This window comes from Eumetopias jubatus, unplaced genomic scaffold, assembly GCF_037043125.1.
Source record: "Eumetopias jubatus isolate StellerSeaLion01/CBP00866 unplaced genomic scaffold, mEumJub1_p1.0 scaffold_10, whole genome shotgun sequence".
Lineage (NCBI taxonomy): Eukaryota > Metazoa > Chordata > Mammalia > Carnivora > Otariidae > Eumetopias > Eumetopias jubatus.
This window is the reverse complement of record NW_028274816.1, coordinates 129258392-129271380: the sequence shown is the minus strand read 5'-3', so window position 1 is coordinate 129271380 and position 12989 is coordinate 129258392. Positions and strand designations below refer to the sequence as shown.

General features: G+C 42.3%; 1 protein-coding gene across 2 annotated transcripts in view; it reads left to right on the top strand.

Moving 5' to 3' along the window:
• The window catches only part of SHPK (sedoheptulokinase), a 34342-nt gene that overhangs the window by 5359 nt on the left and 15994 nt on the right, over positions 1–12989 (top strand). For both annotated transcript variants that reach the window (XM_028095427.2, XM_028095426.2), the window contains exon 2: positions 9647–9788. In XM_028095427.2, coding sequence (XP_027951228.1) covers positions 9755–9788 — 34 coding nt within the window. In that variant the 5' untranslated portion in view covers positions 9647–9754. The remainder of the gene's footprint in view (positions 1–9646; positions 9789–12989) is intronic.

Sequence of the window (12989 nt, the reverse complement as noted above, 5' to 3'; positions counted from 1 at the left end):
AGAGGGGGGAGGGTCAGAGGGAGAAGCAGACTCCCCGACAAGCAGGGAGCCCGATGCAGGACTCGATCCCGGGACTCCAGGATCATGACCTGAGCTGAAGGCAGTCGCTTAACCGACTGAGCCACCCAGGCGCCCTATATCACATCTTCTTTATCCATTCATCTGTGGATGGACATCTTGGCTCTTTCCACAGTTTGGCTACTGTGGACATTGCTGCTGTAAACATTGGGGTGCACATACCCCTTCAGATCCCTACATTTGTATCTTTGTGGTAAATACCCGGTAGTGCAATTGCTGGATTGTATGGTAGCTCTATTTTCAACTTTATGAGGAACCTCCATACTGTTTTCCAGAGTGGTTGCACCAGCTTGCATTCCCACCAACAGTGTAGGAGGGTTCCCCTTTCTCCCCATCCCTGCCAAGATCTGTCGTTTCCTGACTTGTTAATTGTAGCCATTCTGACTGGTCTGAGGTGGTATCTCATGGAGGTTTTGATTTGGATTTCCCTGATGCAGAGCGATGTTGAGCACTTTTTCATGGGCCTGTTGGCCATTTGGATGTCTTCTTTCGAAAAATGTCTGTTCGTGTCTTCTGCCCATTTCTTGATTGGATTATTTGTTCTTTGGGTGTTGAGTTTGGTAAATTCTTTATAGATTTTGGATACTAGCCCTTTATCGGATATGTCATTTGCAGATATCTTCTCCCATTCTGTTGGTTGTCGTTGGGTTTTTTGGACTGTTTCTTTGGCTGTGCAAAAGCTTTTTAACTTGATGAAATCATTTTTGCCCTTGCTTCCCTTGCCTTTGGCGATGTTTCTAGGAAGAAGTTGCTGCGGCTTAGGTCGAAGAGGTTGCTGCCTGTGTTCTCCTTTAGGATTTTGGTGGACTCCTGTCTCACATTTAGGTCTTTCAACCATTTGGAATCTATTTTTGTGTGTGGTGTAAGGAAACGGTCCAGTTTCATTCTTCTGCATGTGGCTGTCCAATTTTCCCAACACCATTTGTTGAAGAGACTGTCTTTTTTCCATTGGACATTCTTTCCTGCTTTGTCAAAGATGAGTTGACCATAGAGTTGGGGGTCCATTTCTGGGCTCTCTCTTCTGTTCCATTGATCTATGTGTCTGTTTTTGTGCCAGTACCATACTGTCTTGATGATGACAGCTTTGTAATAGAGCTGGAAGTCCGGAATTGTGATGCCGCCAGCTTTGCTTTTCTTTTTCAACATTCCTCTGGCTATTACGGGTCTCTTTGGTTCCACACAAATTTTAGGATTATTTGTTCCATTTCTTTGAAAAAAGTGGATGGTATTTTGATGGGGATTGCATTGAATGTGTAGATTGCTCTAGGTAACATTGACATCTTCACAGTGTTTGTTCTTCCAATCCATGAACATGGAACGTTTTTCCATTTCTTTGTCTTCCTCAATTTCTTTCATGAGTATTTTATAGTTTTCTGAGTACAGATCCTTTGCCTCTTTGGTTAGATTTATTCCTAGGTATCTTATGGTTTTGGGTGCAATTGTAAATGGGATCGACTCCTTGATTTGTCTCTCTTCTGGCTTGTTGTTGGTGTATAGGTATGCCACTGATTTCTGTGCATTGATTTTATATCCTGCCACTTTACTGAATTCCTGTATGAGTTCTAGCAGTTTTGGGGTGGAGTCTTGGGTTTTCCACATAAAGTATCATATCATCTGCAAAGAGTGAGAGTTTGACTTCCTCCTTGCTGATTTGGATGCCTTTGATTTCTTTTTGTTGTCTGATTGCTGTGGCCAGGACTTCTAATACTATGTTGAATAACAGTGGTGAGAGTGGACATCCCTGCCGCGTTCCTGACCCTAGGGGGAAAGCTCTCAGTTTTTTCCCATTGAGAATGATATTCTCTGTAGGTTTTTCATAGATGGCTTTTATGATATTGAGGTATGTACCCTCTATCCCTATACTCTGAAGAGTTTTGATCAAGAAAGGATGCTGTACTTTTTCAAATGCTTGCTCTGCATCTATTGAGAGGATCCTATGATTCTTGTTCTTTCTTTTGTTAATGTATTGTATCACATTGATTGATTTGCAGATGTTGAACCAACCTTGCAGCCCAGGGATAAATCCCACTTGGTTGTGGTGAATAATCCTTTTCATGTACTGTTGGATCCTATTGGCTAGTATTTTGGTGAGAATTTTGCATCCATGTTCATCAAGGATATTAGTCTGTAATTCTCCTTTTTGTTGGGGTCTTTGGTTTGGGGATCAAGGTAATGGTGGCCTCAGAAAACGAGTTTGGAAGTTTTCCTTCCATTTCTATTTTTTGGAACAGTTTCAGGAGAATAGGTATTAATTCTTCTTTAAATGTCTGATAGAATTCCCCTGGGAAGCCAGCTGGCCCTGGGCTTTTGTTTGTTGGGAGATTTCTGATGATGGCTTCAATTTCCTTAGTGGTTATAGGTCTGTTCAGGTTTTCTATTTCTTCTTGGTTCAATTTTGGTAGTTGATACATCTCTAGGAATGCACCCATTTCTTCCAGGTTATCTAATTTGCTGGCAGAGAGTTGCTCATAATATGTTCTTATAATTGTTTGTATTTCTTTGGTGTTGGTTATGATCTCTCCTCTTTCATTCATGATTTTGTTGATTTGGGTCATTTCTCTCTTCTTTTTGATAAGTCTGGCCAGGGGTTTATCAATCTTGTTAATTCTTTCAAAAAAGTAGCTCCTAGTTTCGTCGATCTGTTCTGCTGTTCTTTTGGTTTCTATTTTATTGATTTCTGCTGTGATCTTTATTATTTCTCCTCTGCTGGGTTTAGGCTTTATTTGCTGTTTTTTCTCTAGCTCCTTTAGGTGTAGGGTTAGGTTGTGTATTTAAGACCTTTCTTGTTTCTTGAGAAGGGCTTGTATTGCTATATACTTTCCTCTCAGGACTGCCTTTGCTGCATCCCAAAGATTTTGGACAGTTGTGTTTTCATTTTCATTTGTTTCTATGAACTTTTTTAATTCTTTAATTTCCTGGTTGACCCATTCATTCTTTAGTAGGATGCTCTTTAGCCTCCATGTATTTGAATTCTTTCCGACTTTCCTGTTGTGAATGAGTTCTAGTTTCAAAGCATTGTGGTTTGAAAATATGCAGGCAGTAATCCCAATCTCTTGGTTCCAGTTGAGACCTGATTTGTGACCTAGGATGTGATCTATTTTGGAGAATGTTTCATGGGCACTAGAGGTGAATGTGTATTGCATTGCTTTGGGATGGAATGTTCTGAATATGTCTGTGAAGTCCATTTGGTCCAGTGTGTCATTTAAAGTCTTTATTTCCTTGTTGATCTTTTGCTTAGATGATCTGTCCATTTCAGTCAGGGGGTGTTAAAGTCCCCCACTATTATTGTATTGTTGTCAATGTGTTTCTTTGCTTTTGTTATTAATTGCCTTATATAATTGGCTGCTCCCATATTAGGGGCCTCGATATTTACAATATTAGATCTTCTTGTTGGATAGACCCTTTAAGTAGGATATAGTGCCCTTCCTCATCTCTTATTACAGTCTTTGTTTTAAAATCTAGTTTGTCTGATATAAGGATTGCCACCCCAGCTTTCTTTTGGTGTCCATTAGCATGGTAAATGGTTTTCCACCCCCTCACTTTCAATGTGGGGGTGTCTTTGGGTCTAAAATGAGTCTCTTGAAGAAGGATATCGATGGGTCTTGTTTTTTAATCCAATGATAGCCTGTGTCTTTTGATTGGGGCATTTAGCCCATTTACATTCAGGGTAACTATTGAAAGATATGAATTTTTTTTAAAGACTTTATTTATTTATTTGACAGAGACAGACACAGTGAGAGAGGGAACACAAGCAGGGGGAGTGGGAGAGGGAGAAGCAGGCTTCCCGCAGGGCAGGGAGCCCGATGTGGGGCTCCAATCCCAGGACCCTGGGATCATGACCTGAGCCGAAGGCAGATGCTTAACGACTGAGCCACCCAGGTGCTCCAGTTGAAAGATATGAATTTAGTGCCATTGTATTGCCTCTAAGGTGACTGTTACTGTATATTGTCTGTGTTCCTTTCTGGTCTATGCTGCTTTTAGGTTCTCTCTTTGCTTTGAGGACCCCTTTTAATATTTCTTGTAGGGCTGGTTTCGTGTTTGCAAATTCCTTTAGTTTTTGTTTGTCCTGGATGCTTTTTATCTCTCCTTCTATTTTCAGTGACACCCAGCTGGATATAGTATTCTTGGCTGCATATTTTTCTCGTTTAGTGCTCTGAAGATACCATGCCAGTCCTTTCTGGCCTGCCAGGTCTCTGTGGATAGGTCTGTCGCCAATCTAATGTTTCTACCATTATAGGTTACATATCTCTTCTACCGAGCTGCTTTTAAGATTTTTCTCTTTGTCACTGAGACTCGTAAGTTTTACTATTAGATGTCGGGGTGTTGACCTATTTTTATTGATTTTGAGAGGGGTTCTCTGTGCCTCCTGGATTTTGATGCCTGTTTCCTTCCCCACATTAGGGAAGTTCTCTGCTATAATTTGCTGCAATATACCTTCTGCCCCTCTCTCTCTTTCTTCTTCTTCTGGGATCCTAATTATTCTAATGTTTCATCTTATCGTATCGCTTATCTCTCGAATTCTGCCCTCGTGATCCAGTAGTGGTTTATCTCTTTTTCTCAGCTTCTTTATTTTCCATCATTTGGTCTTCTATATCGCTGATTCTCTCTTCTGCCTCATTTATCCTAGCAGTTAGTGCCCCCATTTTTTATTGCACCTCATTAATAGCCTTTTTGATTTCAACTTGGTTAGATTTTAGTTCTTTTATTTCTCCAGAAAGGGTTTCTCTAATAACTTCCATGCTTTTTTCAAGCCCAGCTAGTATCTTTAAAATCATGATTCTGAACTCTAGGTCTGATATCATACTAATGTCCATATTGAGTAGTTCCCTGGCAGACGGTACCACCTCTTTTTCTTTTTGTTGAGGTGATTTTTTTCGTCTTGTCATTTTGTCCAGAGGAGAATAGATGAATGAGAGAACAAAATGGTAACAGGTTAACAACGTCCCCAGAAAATATACTCTAAACAAAGCAGAAGAGACCTGAAACTGGGGGAAAAGAAAGGGAAAGAAAGAAAAAAGAGAGAGAGAGAGAAAAAAAAAGATAAAGATAAAAACAAACAAAAACAGAACAAAACAAAAAAAAAACAGAATATGATCAAATATGATCAGGCTGGTTCATAGAATAGTGCCACACACTAGATTTTGGGTGTATTTTGGTCTGTTAGAAGAAAGTGACTCCTAAAATTTTAAAGAAAGACTTATATATGTATAAAATAAGGGTTGATACGATGAAGGGATGGAATATGACTGTAAAAATGAAAATTATAAAAAATTTTAAAAAAGGAATTGATCAGAAGGTGCTTGAAAAAAATAAAGAGGATAAAAAAAGAAAGAAAGAAAAGGGAAGAGAATGTGATCAGGCATGAGAATGGAAAAAAGGCATACACTAGAGATTTAGGATATATTTTGATATGTTAGAAGAAACTATTTCAAAATTTTAAAGAGAGAGCAACTTACATATATATATATATATGCCAAAAATAAAGGTAACTGCTATGAAGGGATAGAATATGACTCTACAAATCAAAAATAAAAATGTTTTTTAAAAAAAGGGGTTGATAAGATGTTGGTTGGAAAAGGCAAAAAGAAAAATTCAAGAAAAGAAAAAAACAGTTAAAAAAATTAACTTTGAAAGACTAATGAATCATGGTAAAAAAGCCATGAATTCTATGTGTAGTATTCACCTAGCGCTGGAGTTCTCCCGTTCTCCTTGATCAGTAAACTTGGTCTTGGCTGGTTGTTTGTGCTGATCTTCTGGGGGAGGGGCCTATTGCCGTGGTTCCCAAATGTCTTTGCCGGAGGCGGAACTGCCCCACCCTTGTCAGTCCGGGCTAAGCAATCTGCTCAGGTTTGCTCTTGGGAGCTTTTGTTCCCTGCAAGCACTCGGTACAGCTTTGGAGGACGAGAGTGAAAATGGCGGCCTCCCAGTCTCTGCCTTGGAGGAGCCGAGAACTCGGGGCCCCGCTCCTCAGTGCGCCCCCAGAGAAAAGCAGTCACTCCCGTGTCCCCGGTCTCCGGCTGCACTGCGTGCTCACCCGGCCTGTGACCGAGCGTTTCTATCTCTAGCACCCGACCCCGTGTGGAGTCTCCAAACCCAGCAGCTCCCTGCGGTGCGCTCCCGCGCCGCTCCTCCCGTGGGAGGGAGGGGAGTCTTCCCAGATCTGCCACTTGTTGGGTCCCTGCTGGAGGAGCAGTGGCCTGACTGTCACCGATCACAGTTTATGGCCACCCCGAGCTGAGAGCCCGCGCCTCGGCTCCGTCTCTGCAGCCGGCTTCCCCCCCCCCCCCCGATTTTGTGCTATGCGGCTCTAGCATTTGCCAGAAGCGGCTGACGGAGGCCCCCTCCCCCGCCATCTATCCTCCCGAATATCGCCTCGGATTCACTTCTCCGCACGTCCTACCTTTCAGAAAGTGGTCGCTTTTCTGTTCAGAGAGTTGTTGCTATTCTTTTCTTCGAGCTCCTGTTGAGTTCGTAGGTGTTCAGAATGGTTTGATCCTTATCCAGCTGAATTCCTGAGACCAGACGAAAGCCACGTCTCCTACTCCTCCGCCATCTTCCTCCCTTCGCTATCATTTCAATATATATTAATTAATATAAAATTATTAATAAGATATTGTGTATTTTTTCATATTAAATCTGAAGTCTGGTATGTATTTTATACTCCCAACACATCTCAATTCAGGTGCACAGCTATGCACCTCCTCTCTGCTGGTCTCTCACTGCCCAGTCAGTTCTGCCATAGTCTCTCCCATATATAAAGAGTCCTATTAGAATCTGGGGCTGCACCCTCAGGAAGATGATTTGTGCTGTCTTTGCACTCCTTCCCCCATCCTACCCATCCTCACCTTCCTTTTTTTCTGCTCCTTTATTCATGCTTGTTTGGAACCTAAAGTTCCCCTGCCCAAGGCTGGCAGACTGACAGGGCAAGTGAGGGCAAGTGAGGGGTTTGTCCCAAGGAGGCGAAGACAGTGTTCTGCCTTGGGCAGGGTAGCCTGGGGCTTGAGTTTTCCGTGGGTCCTTCTAGTTGTTAAGTATAAGTTTATTTTGTGCCTTGAGACAATTTGTGTGCCAGAAACATTTTACTTTGGTTGAAATAAAAATAAGTATTCAATTTATTAAATTCAGAACCCTAGTTCTTAAGCTTTTAAATTTAGCCTATAAAGCTGTTTTCTTTTTTTTAAAGATTTTATTTATTTATTTGAAAGAGAGAGACACAGCGAGAGAGGGAACACAAGCAGGGAGAGTGGGAGAGGGAGAAGCAGGCTTCCCGCGGAGCAGGGAGCCCGATGCGGGGCTCGATCCCAGGACCCTGGGATCATGACCTGAGCTGAAGGCAGACGCTTAACAACTGAGCCACCCAGGCGCCCAAAGCTGTTTTCATTTATAAGTCTAACATGTAACTATCAATTTTGAGGACCTTTGAATAATAATGCCATTTCAGTTAAGTACCTTAGTTATACATTAGTTATACACACACACACACACACACACACACACACACACACACACACGTATTATAGTTGCCTGACCCAAAGCTTTTCAGAACACTTAAATAATTCTTGTAAATCTAATAAGTTAAATGGATAGCTTTGTAAACTTTAAATGTTTTATATGTTTAAAATCCTTTTATAGGGTGCCCGGGTGGCTCAGTTGGTCAGGCGACTGCCTTTGGCTCAGGTCATGATCCTGGAGTCCCAGAATCGAGTCCCTTCTCCGGCTCAGGGAGTCTGCTTCTCCCTCTGACCTTCTCCCCTCTCATGCTCTCTCTCTACCATTCTCACTCTTAATAAATAAGTAAAAATCTTTATAAAAAAATAAAATCCTTTTATAAATGTACAGTAGTGAGATTTGAATTTATAATCACAAATCTAGATCAGTTACTCAATTACAGAGGTACCTAGGCCAAATTCTCTTAAACATATAAATTTACCTAAAATACCAAATACTCAGAAGTTTCTTTAAGCACAAATGTTAATCAGATAGGTATGACTCTTTTAAACATGCATATTTAATTCTTGATTTTGAATTCTTTGATATCTACTTAATCATGGGGCTCAGTTGGCTAAGTGTTCGACTTTTGATCTCAGCTCAGGTCTTGATCTCAAGGTCATTCCACACTGGGTGTGGAATCTACTTGAAATCTACTTAATCATCGAGAAAACAATTATGTCATCTGGGTTGCTTTTCCAAGTGTATATTTTGTGGTGGCCTCCTTAGTTTTTTGAGACTTCTTACTGATTAGAGGCATCTCCTGGGATGGGATGGGATCTTGGAGTCCGATTTCTAGTCTTTAACAGGGACTTCATAATTTGAAAGAAGAGATGGTCATGGAACCTAAATGTTTTTTGGTGTGAGTCACCTACTTTTAATGTTACATTAGTCTGGACCTCCCACCCGTTTGGATTCACTGCTTAATTGGTTTTGGCATTTCATTATCTCTAACATACCTAAATGTGTTTTCGCTTCTGATTCCAGAGACCTTTAACCTTTTTCAAATCCTGCATTCTATTCATATTTTTTCTCTTGGGACTTATAGATAATAGTATGCTGTTTGATTCTCCTTATTTCTCATGACTTTGTTTTTCAAGGTTATTCTGCCTAGAGAAATTCTTAAGGAGGCAGCAAATCAGAAGAAAAGGCAAATCAGGAAACAATGGTCCTGACTTTCTTGAATCTCATTTCCAGCCCCCCAAAATCTCTTTATACTATCAGTCTCTCTCTGGGTAGCTTATACCATTGCCTAATTAACCTTACGATGATGGTACTGTCCCATTCAGAGAGTCCGAGGTGCTCCCCATTGGCTTTAGGAGGAGCCCCTCACCCTGGGGCTCGAGGTCCCCCACTGGGCTCAGCCTGTCCTCTTTTATAGCCTCATCTCCTGCCAGCCCCTTGCATGGACCATCTCCCTGACACTCTGCCCAGGTATTCTCGACATTACCTCCTTGCCTGCCTTGCCTAGTGGGTGTTTTGTTTCCGAGTCTAAGGCCTGGCCCTTTAGGCACTCAGGAAATGTTTGCCACATGGATGAACTAAAGTCCAAGTAGAAGCTAGAGCTTGTCCCAAAGTGCTTTAGTCCATGAGGCCTTGCTTGGCTACAACTTTCCTGCCAGGTTTCTCCCTGCTGTGTTCCATCCTTCCCTTACCCCAACCCTCCGTGTGCCTTGTGATAGACCCTTAACTTCTTCTTCCGTTACGGTCTTTCCTGTGTTTTGCTGTCCTCCCTGCTAGATTGTCCATTCCTCTATGGCAGAAGCAGTGCTTTCCCCAGCTCAGACTCACCCACAGTGGAGAGCAGAGCCTTGGCCATTTCTGAACCTAATCTGCAGCAGCGCCTCACCTGTGCGGGGAGGGAGTGGAGTCTTGATCACCACATTCCTGCTCCAGGCCCTGCTGGAGGTGGTGGAGAACCCTCAGTCCCACATGGCACCCCTGAGGCCAGTCAGTGGGTCCTGGAAGGGACCCCAGTGCAGTTAGCTCGGCAGCTACTACCCAGGAAACTCCTGGAGGCCTCTGTCCTCCTCCCTCCTGTCTGTGTGCCCCTGCCCACCATGTCCTGTTCTGTTTCCAGGGGCGGGAGCAGGATGTGAGCAGAATCATCCAAGCCCTAAATGAGTGCCTTGCTGCCCTTCCTCGGCAGCTGCTCCAGGACGTCTGTGGCATTGGAGTGTCAGGACAAATGCATGGAGTCATGTTTTGGAAAACAGGCCAAGGTATGCTGGGCCCTGGGGATGATTTTGTGCTCCTAGCAATCACTGTGGGATAGTAAAGTGCTGCAGAGGACTCTCCTCTGAAGGATCAGGTCACCCTGAAGTGGGAACGAAGTGGCCTACACGGCCTCTTGTATTTTGTGTGCATCCTTTCTTGTACAAATGTGTAAGGAGTAAGCGAACTCTCCACTCACACACTGTCCATAAATAGGGTGAGGGAAAAGCGAGTTCTCTCAGATTCTCTGTAGGATTCAGTGGAGTGGATTTTCCACAACTTTCTCTTTATTTCTGTTGGTGTCTCAGAGCATCAAATGCAGACAACTAAGGATTAGTGTAGTTGAAGGAGATGCCAAGACACAGAGGAAACTTGAATTTGGGCATAATGTTTGTTGTTTGCCATAATCACAGATGTTTGTGATTTTTAAATTTCAGGGCATCCTTTTTATGGGCTCCAGGTGCTGAGTTTTATTTAGTTGGTCGTCTTCTATCAGGTCTACCACATGCAGAAGTAGGTGACCTGTTCTGTTTGGCCTCCAGGAGGAGGCTTATTAAGCCAGCAAAATAACAATGAGTACTTTACATGCTTAGTCCTGGGCTAAAAGTGTTACCTGTATGATCTCATCAAACTTTCCCAACACCTTTATGATGTAGGTTACATTATTGTCCTCATTGTGCAGATGAAAAGTGAAGGTTCAGAGAAGTTAATATACTGAGGGTCAAATGGCAGCAAGTGGTGACTCCAGCTTTTGAACCCAGGTTGGTCTGACTTTAGACACTGAGCTCTTAAAGGCCTCTAGGAGGACCAGAGCTGTAGGTGGGTGCAGTAGTTCAATGAAGGGAGGAACTTCCCAAAAGAATGTCCAAGGAAGGATTAGGATGCTATGAGTTTCTGTTACAGCAAGCATTAAAAAGCCTTTTTTTAACTATTAAAAAATTCTATACAGACATAAAAGTAGGGAGAATATTATGAACCGACACATACCCATCACCCACCTTCAAAGCTACCAACATTTTATGGCAGGTATTTTAAGTAGAGGATGGATGGCTACTTTGGGGGCTGTAGTTCAGGGGATTTGAACATTGGATTCACTACTTTTTCCCTGGAGAGTTAGTGATTTCAGTTCTCCTGGGCCAAGTGAGTGGTGACCTGTCTCTCACCAGTGTGACAGATGTCTAGCGATGCATCCTTTGATCAGTCCCCAGGAAGGCCTGGGTGACTGTAGAAGCCGGTGCAGGATCTCTTGCTCCTTCCCTCCTTCTTGTCTGCCTGTTGTTAGGCTGTTTGGGAACCACAGGAGCTGCTTGGCTCTAATTAGTAGTTGGAGGAGAAGGCTGATTAGGGTGTTAGAGCTGGCCTCTCAGAGGGAGTCTAGGTTGTAAAAGCTTTTTAAACTCCTTAATTTTGCATTAATGAGAATAAATGTCCTTTTAATACTAAAATCCTTCCCGAAGAGGACAACAGAGATCTAAAGATTGTGGTCTGGTCATACACCTCCCTTTCTGCCAGTTTCCTGGACTCTGTAACAACCATACAAACCATTGCCCACATTGTTGGAGAGAGCTGCTTAATATTTCATTGAGCCAGACCACATGCCTCCTTGTTTTGTTTTCTGCTTCTGGGAAGGAGGGAAGCCACTCTTTGATGATGATAATACTTGCTTAGTAGAGTAGAGTGAATCATATTTGGAATCAAGTCATTGTGTTTTTAATGGTGGCCATAGATTAGTTTGGCTTCAGTACCTACAATATATAAGGCTCCATGCTAGACCCCACGGGAGACATAGATACGAGCAGACGAAGCCCTCATCCTCCAGGGCACAATCAAGGCCGTCAACACAGACAGGCACCAGTGAGCTGAGCAGAGAGCTAATTGCTTCCACAAGGGCAGAGGCCAGCCAGCGGGCAGAGAGGAAAGGCAGTGAGAGTGTTTTCTGAGAGGCCTGTGGTTACACCTGTAGACTCCATTTCCAGGCTCAGTAATAGCAGGAGAGAAGTGGGGATCATAAAACCAAGCTAAAAGGCAAGCAGCCGACTAGGAGAAGACATTTGCTAGTGTGAATATGGGTACATAATAAAAAACCAAGAACAAAGAAAGGACAAGTGGCTCTGTGGAAAATGGGCAAAGGATACCGAGACGGGCAGTTCTAGAAGAGGAAATACAAGTGGCTAATAAGCACGTGAAGAGATGCTCAATGTCATTAGTAATTAGGGCCGTGCAGATGAAAACAACAAAGAGAGATCATTTTCTACCCACTGGATTATAAGAAATCAGAGTCTGAAAATGCCAAGAGTTGGCAGATGGGGTGGAAAATTGGTTTTTTAAAATATGGTTGGTAGTAGTGTAAATTAGCATAGCCGTTTGGAGGGCAGTTTGATGGGACCTGTTAAAAATAAGAGAGCTGCAATGACTCAGCAGCTCTGCTACTGGGAGTCTGCTCGGGAAAATTACTTTCACATGGATGTGCGTAAGGGTGCCTACTCACGGTTGTTCTTTGCCTTCTTGTTATGGTAGTGAAAACTGGCATTTAACCTCAGGGGAATGGATGGATAAATGTTGGTGTGCCCGTGCTGCAGAAGGATATGCAGTAGTTAGAAAGAATAAAGTGCATTCATGTATACTGACATGGAAGGAACTCCAGAACATTTGTTGGATGATAAAAACAACGCCTAGAGAAAGAAATACAGTATAGTGCTATTTGTTTTTAAAAAACAGACAAAAATAAAATAAAGTCAACCAAACCAAACCCAATATGTTGTGTTTGTGCTATTTGTTTTTAAAAAACAGACAAAAACAAAATAAAGTCAACCAAACCAAACCCAATATGTAAAACTTTATTTAGATGGTTACCCACAAGGACTAACGGACAGGAAGGGGGCTGGGACCCAGGTGGGGATATAAGCAGGCCTTTGGCTTTATCTGTAGTATCTGAACATCTTATACTGAGAATTATCTTTAATATCTGAACATCTCATACTGAGAATCCTGGTTCTACCACGTAGTAGCTATGGGACCTTTGGCAATTTTTTTTTTAACTTTTCTGTGCTTCATTTTTCTTGTACAAAGGGAATAATTATCATACCTATGTGATAAGGCTATTATATAGATTCAATGAATTAATATTTTTGAAGTGCTTTGAATACTACCTGGTACATGGTAAGAACTCCATATTTGTTTTATAATACAAACAAAATAAAAATGATAGT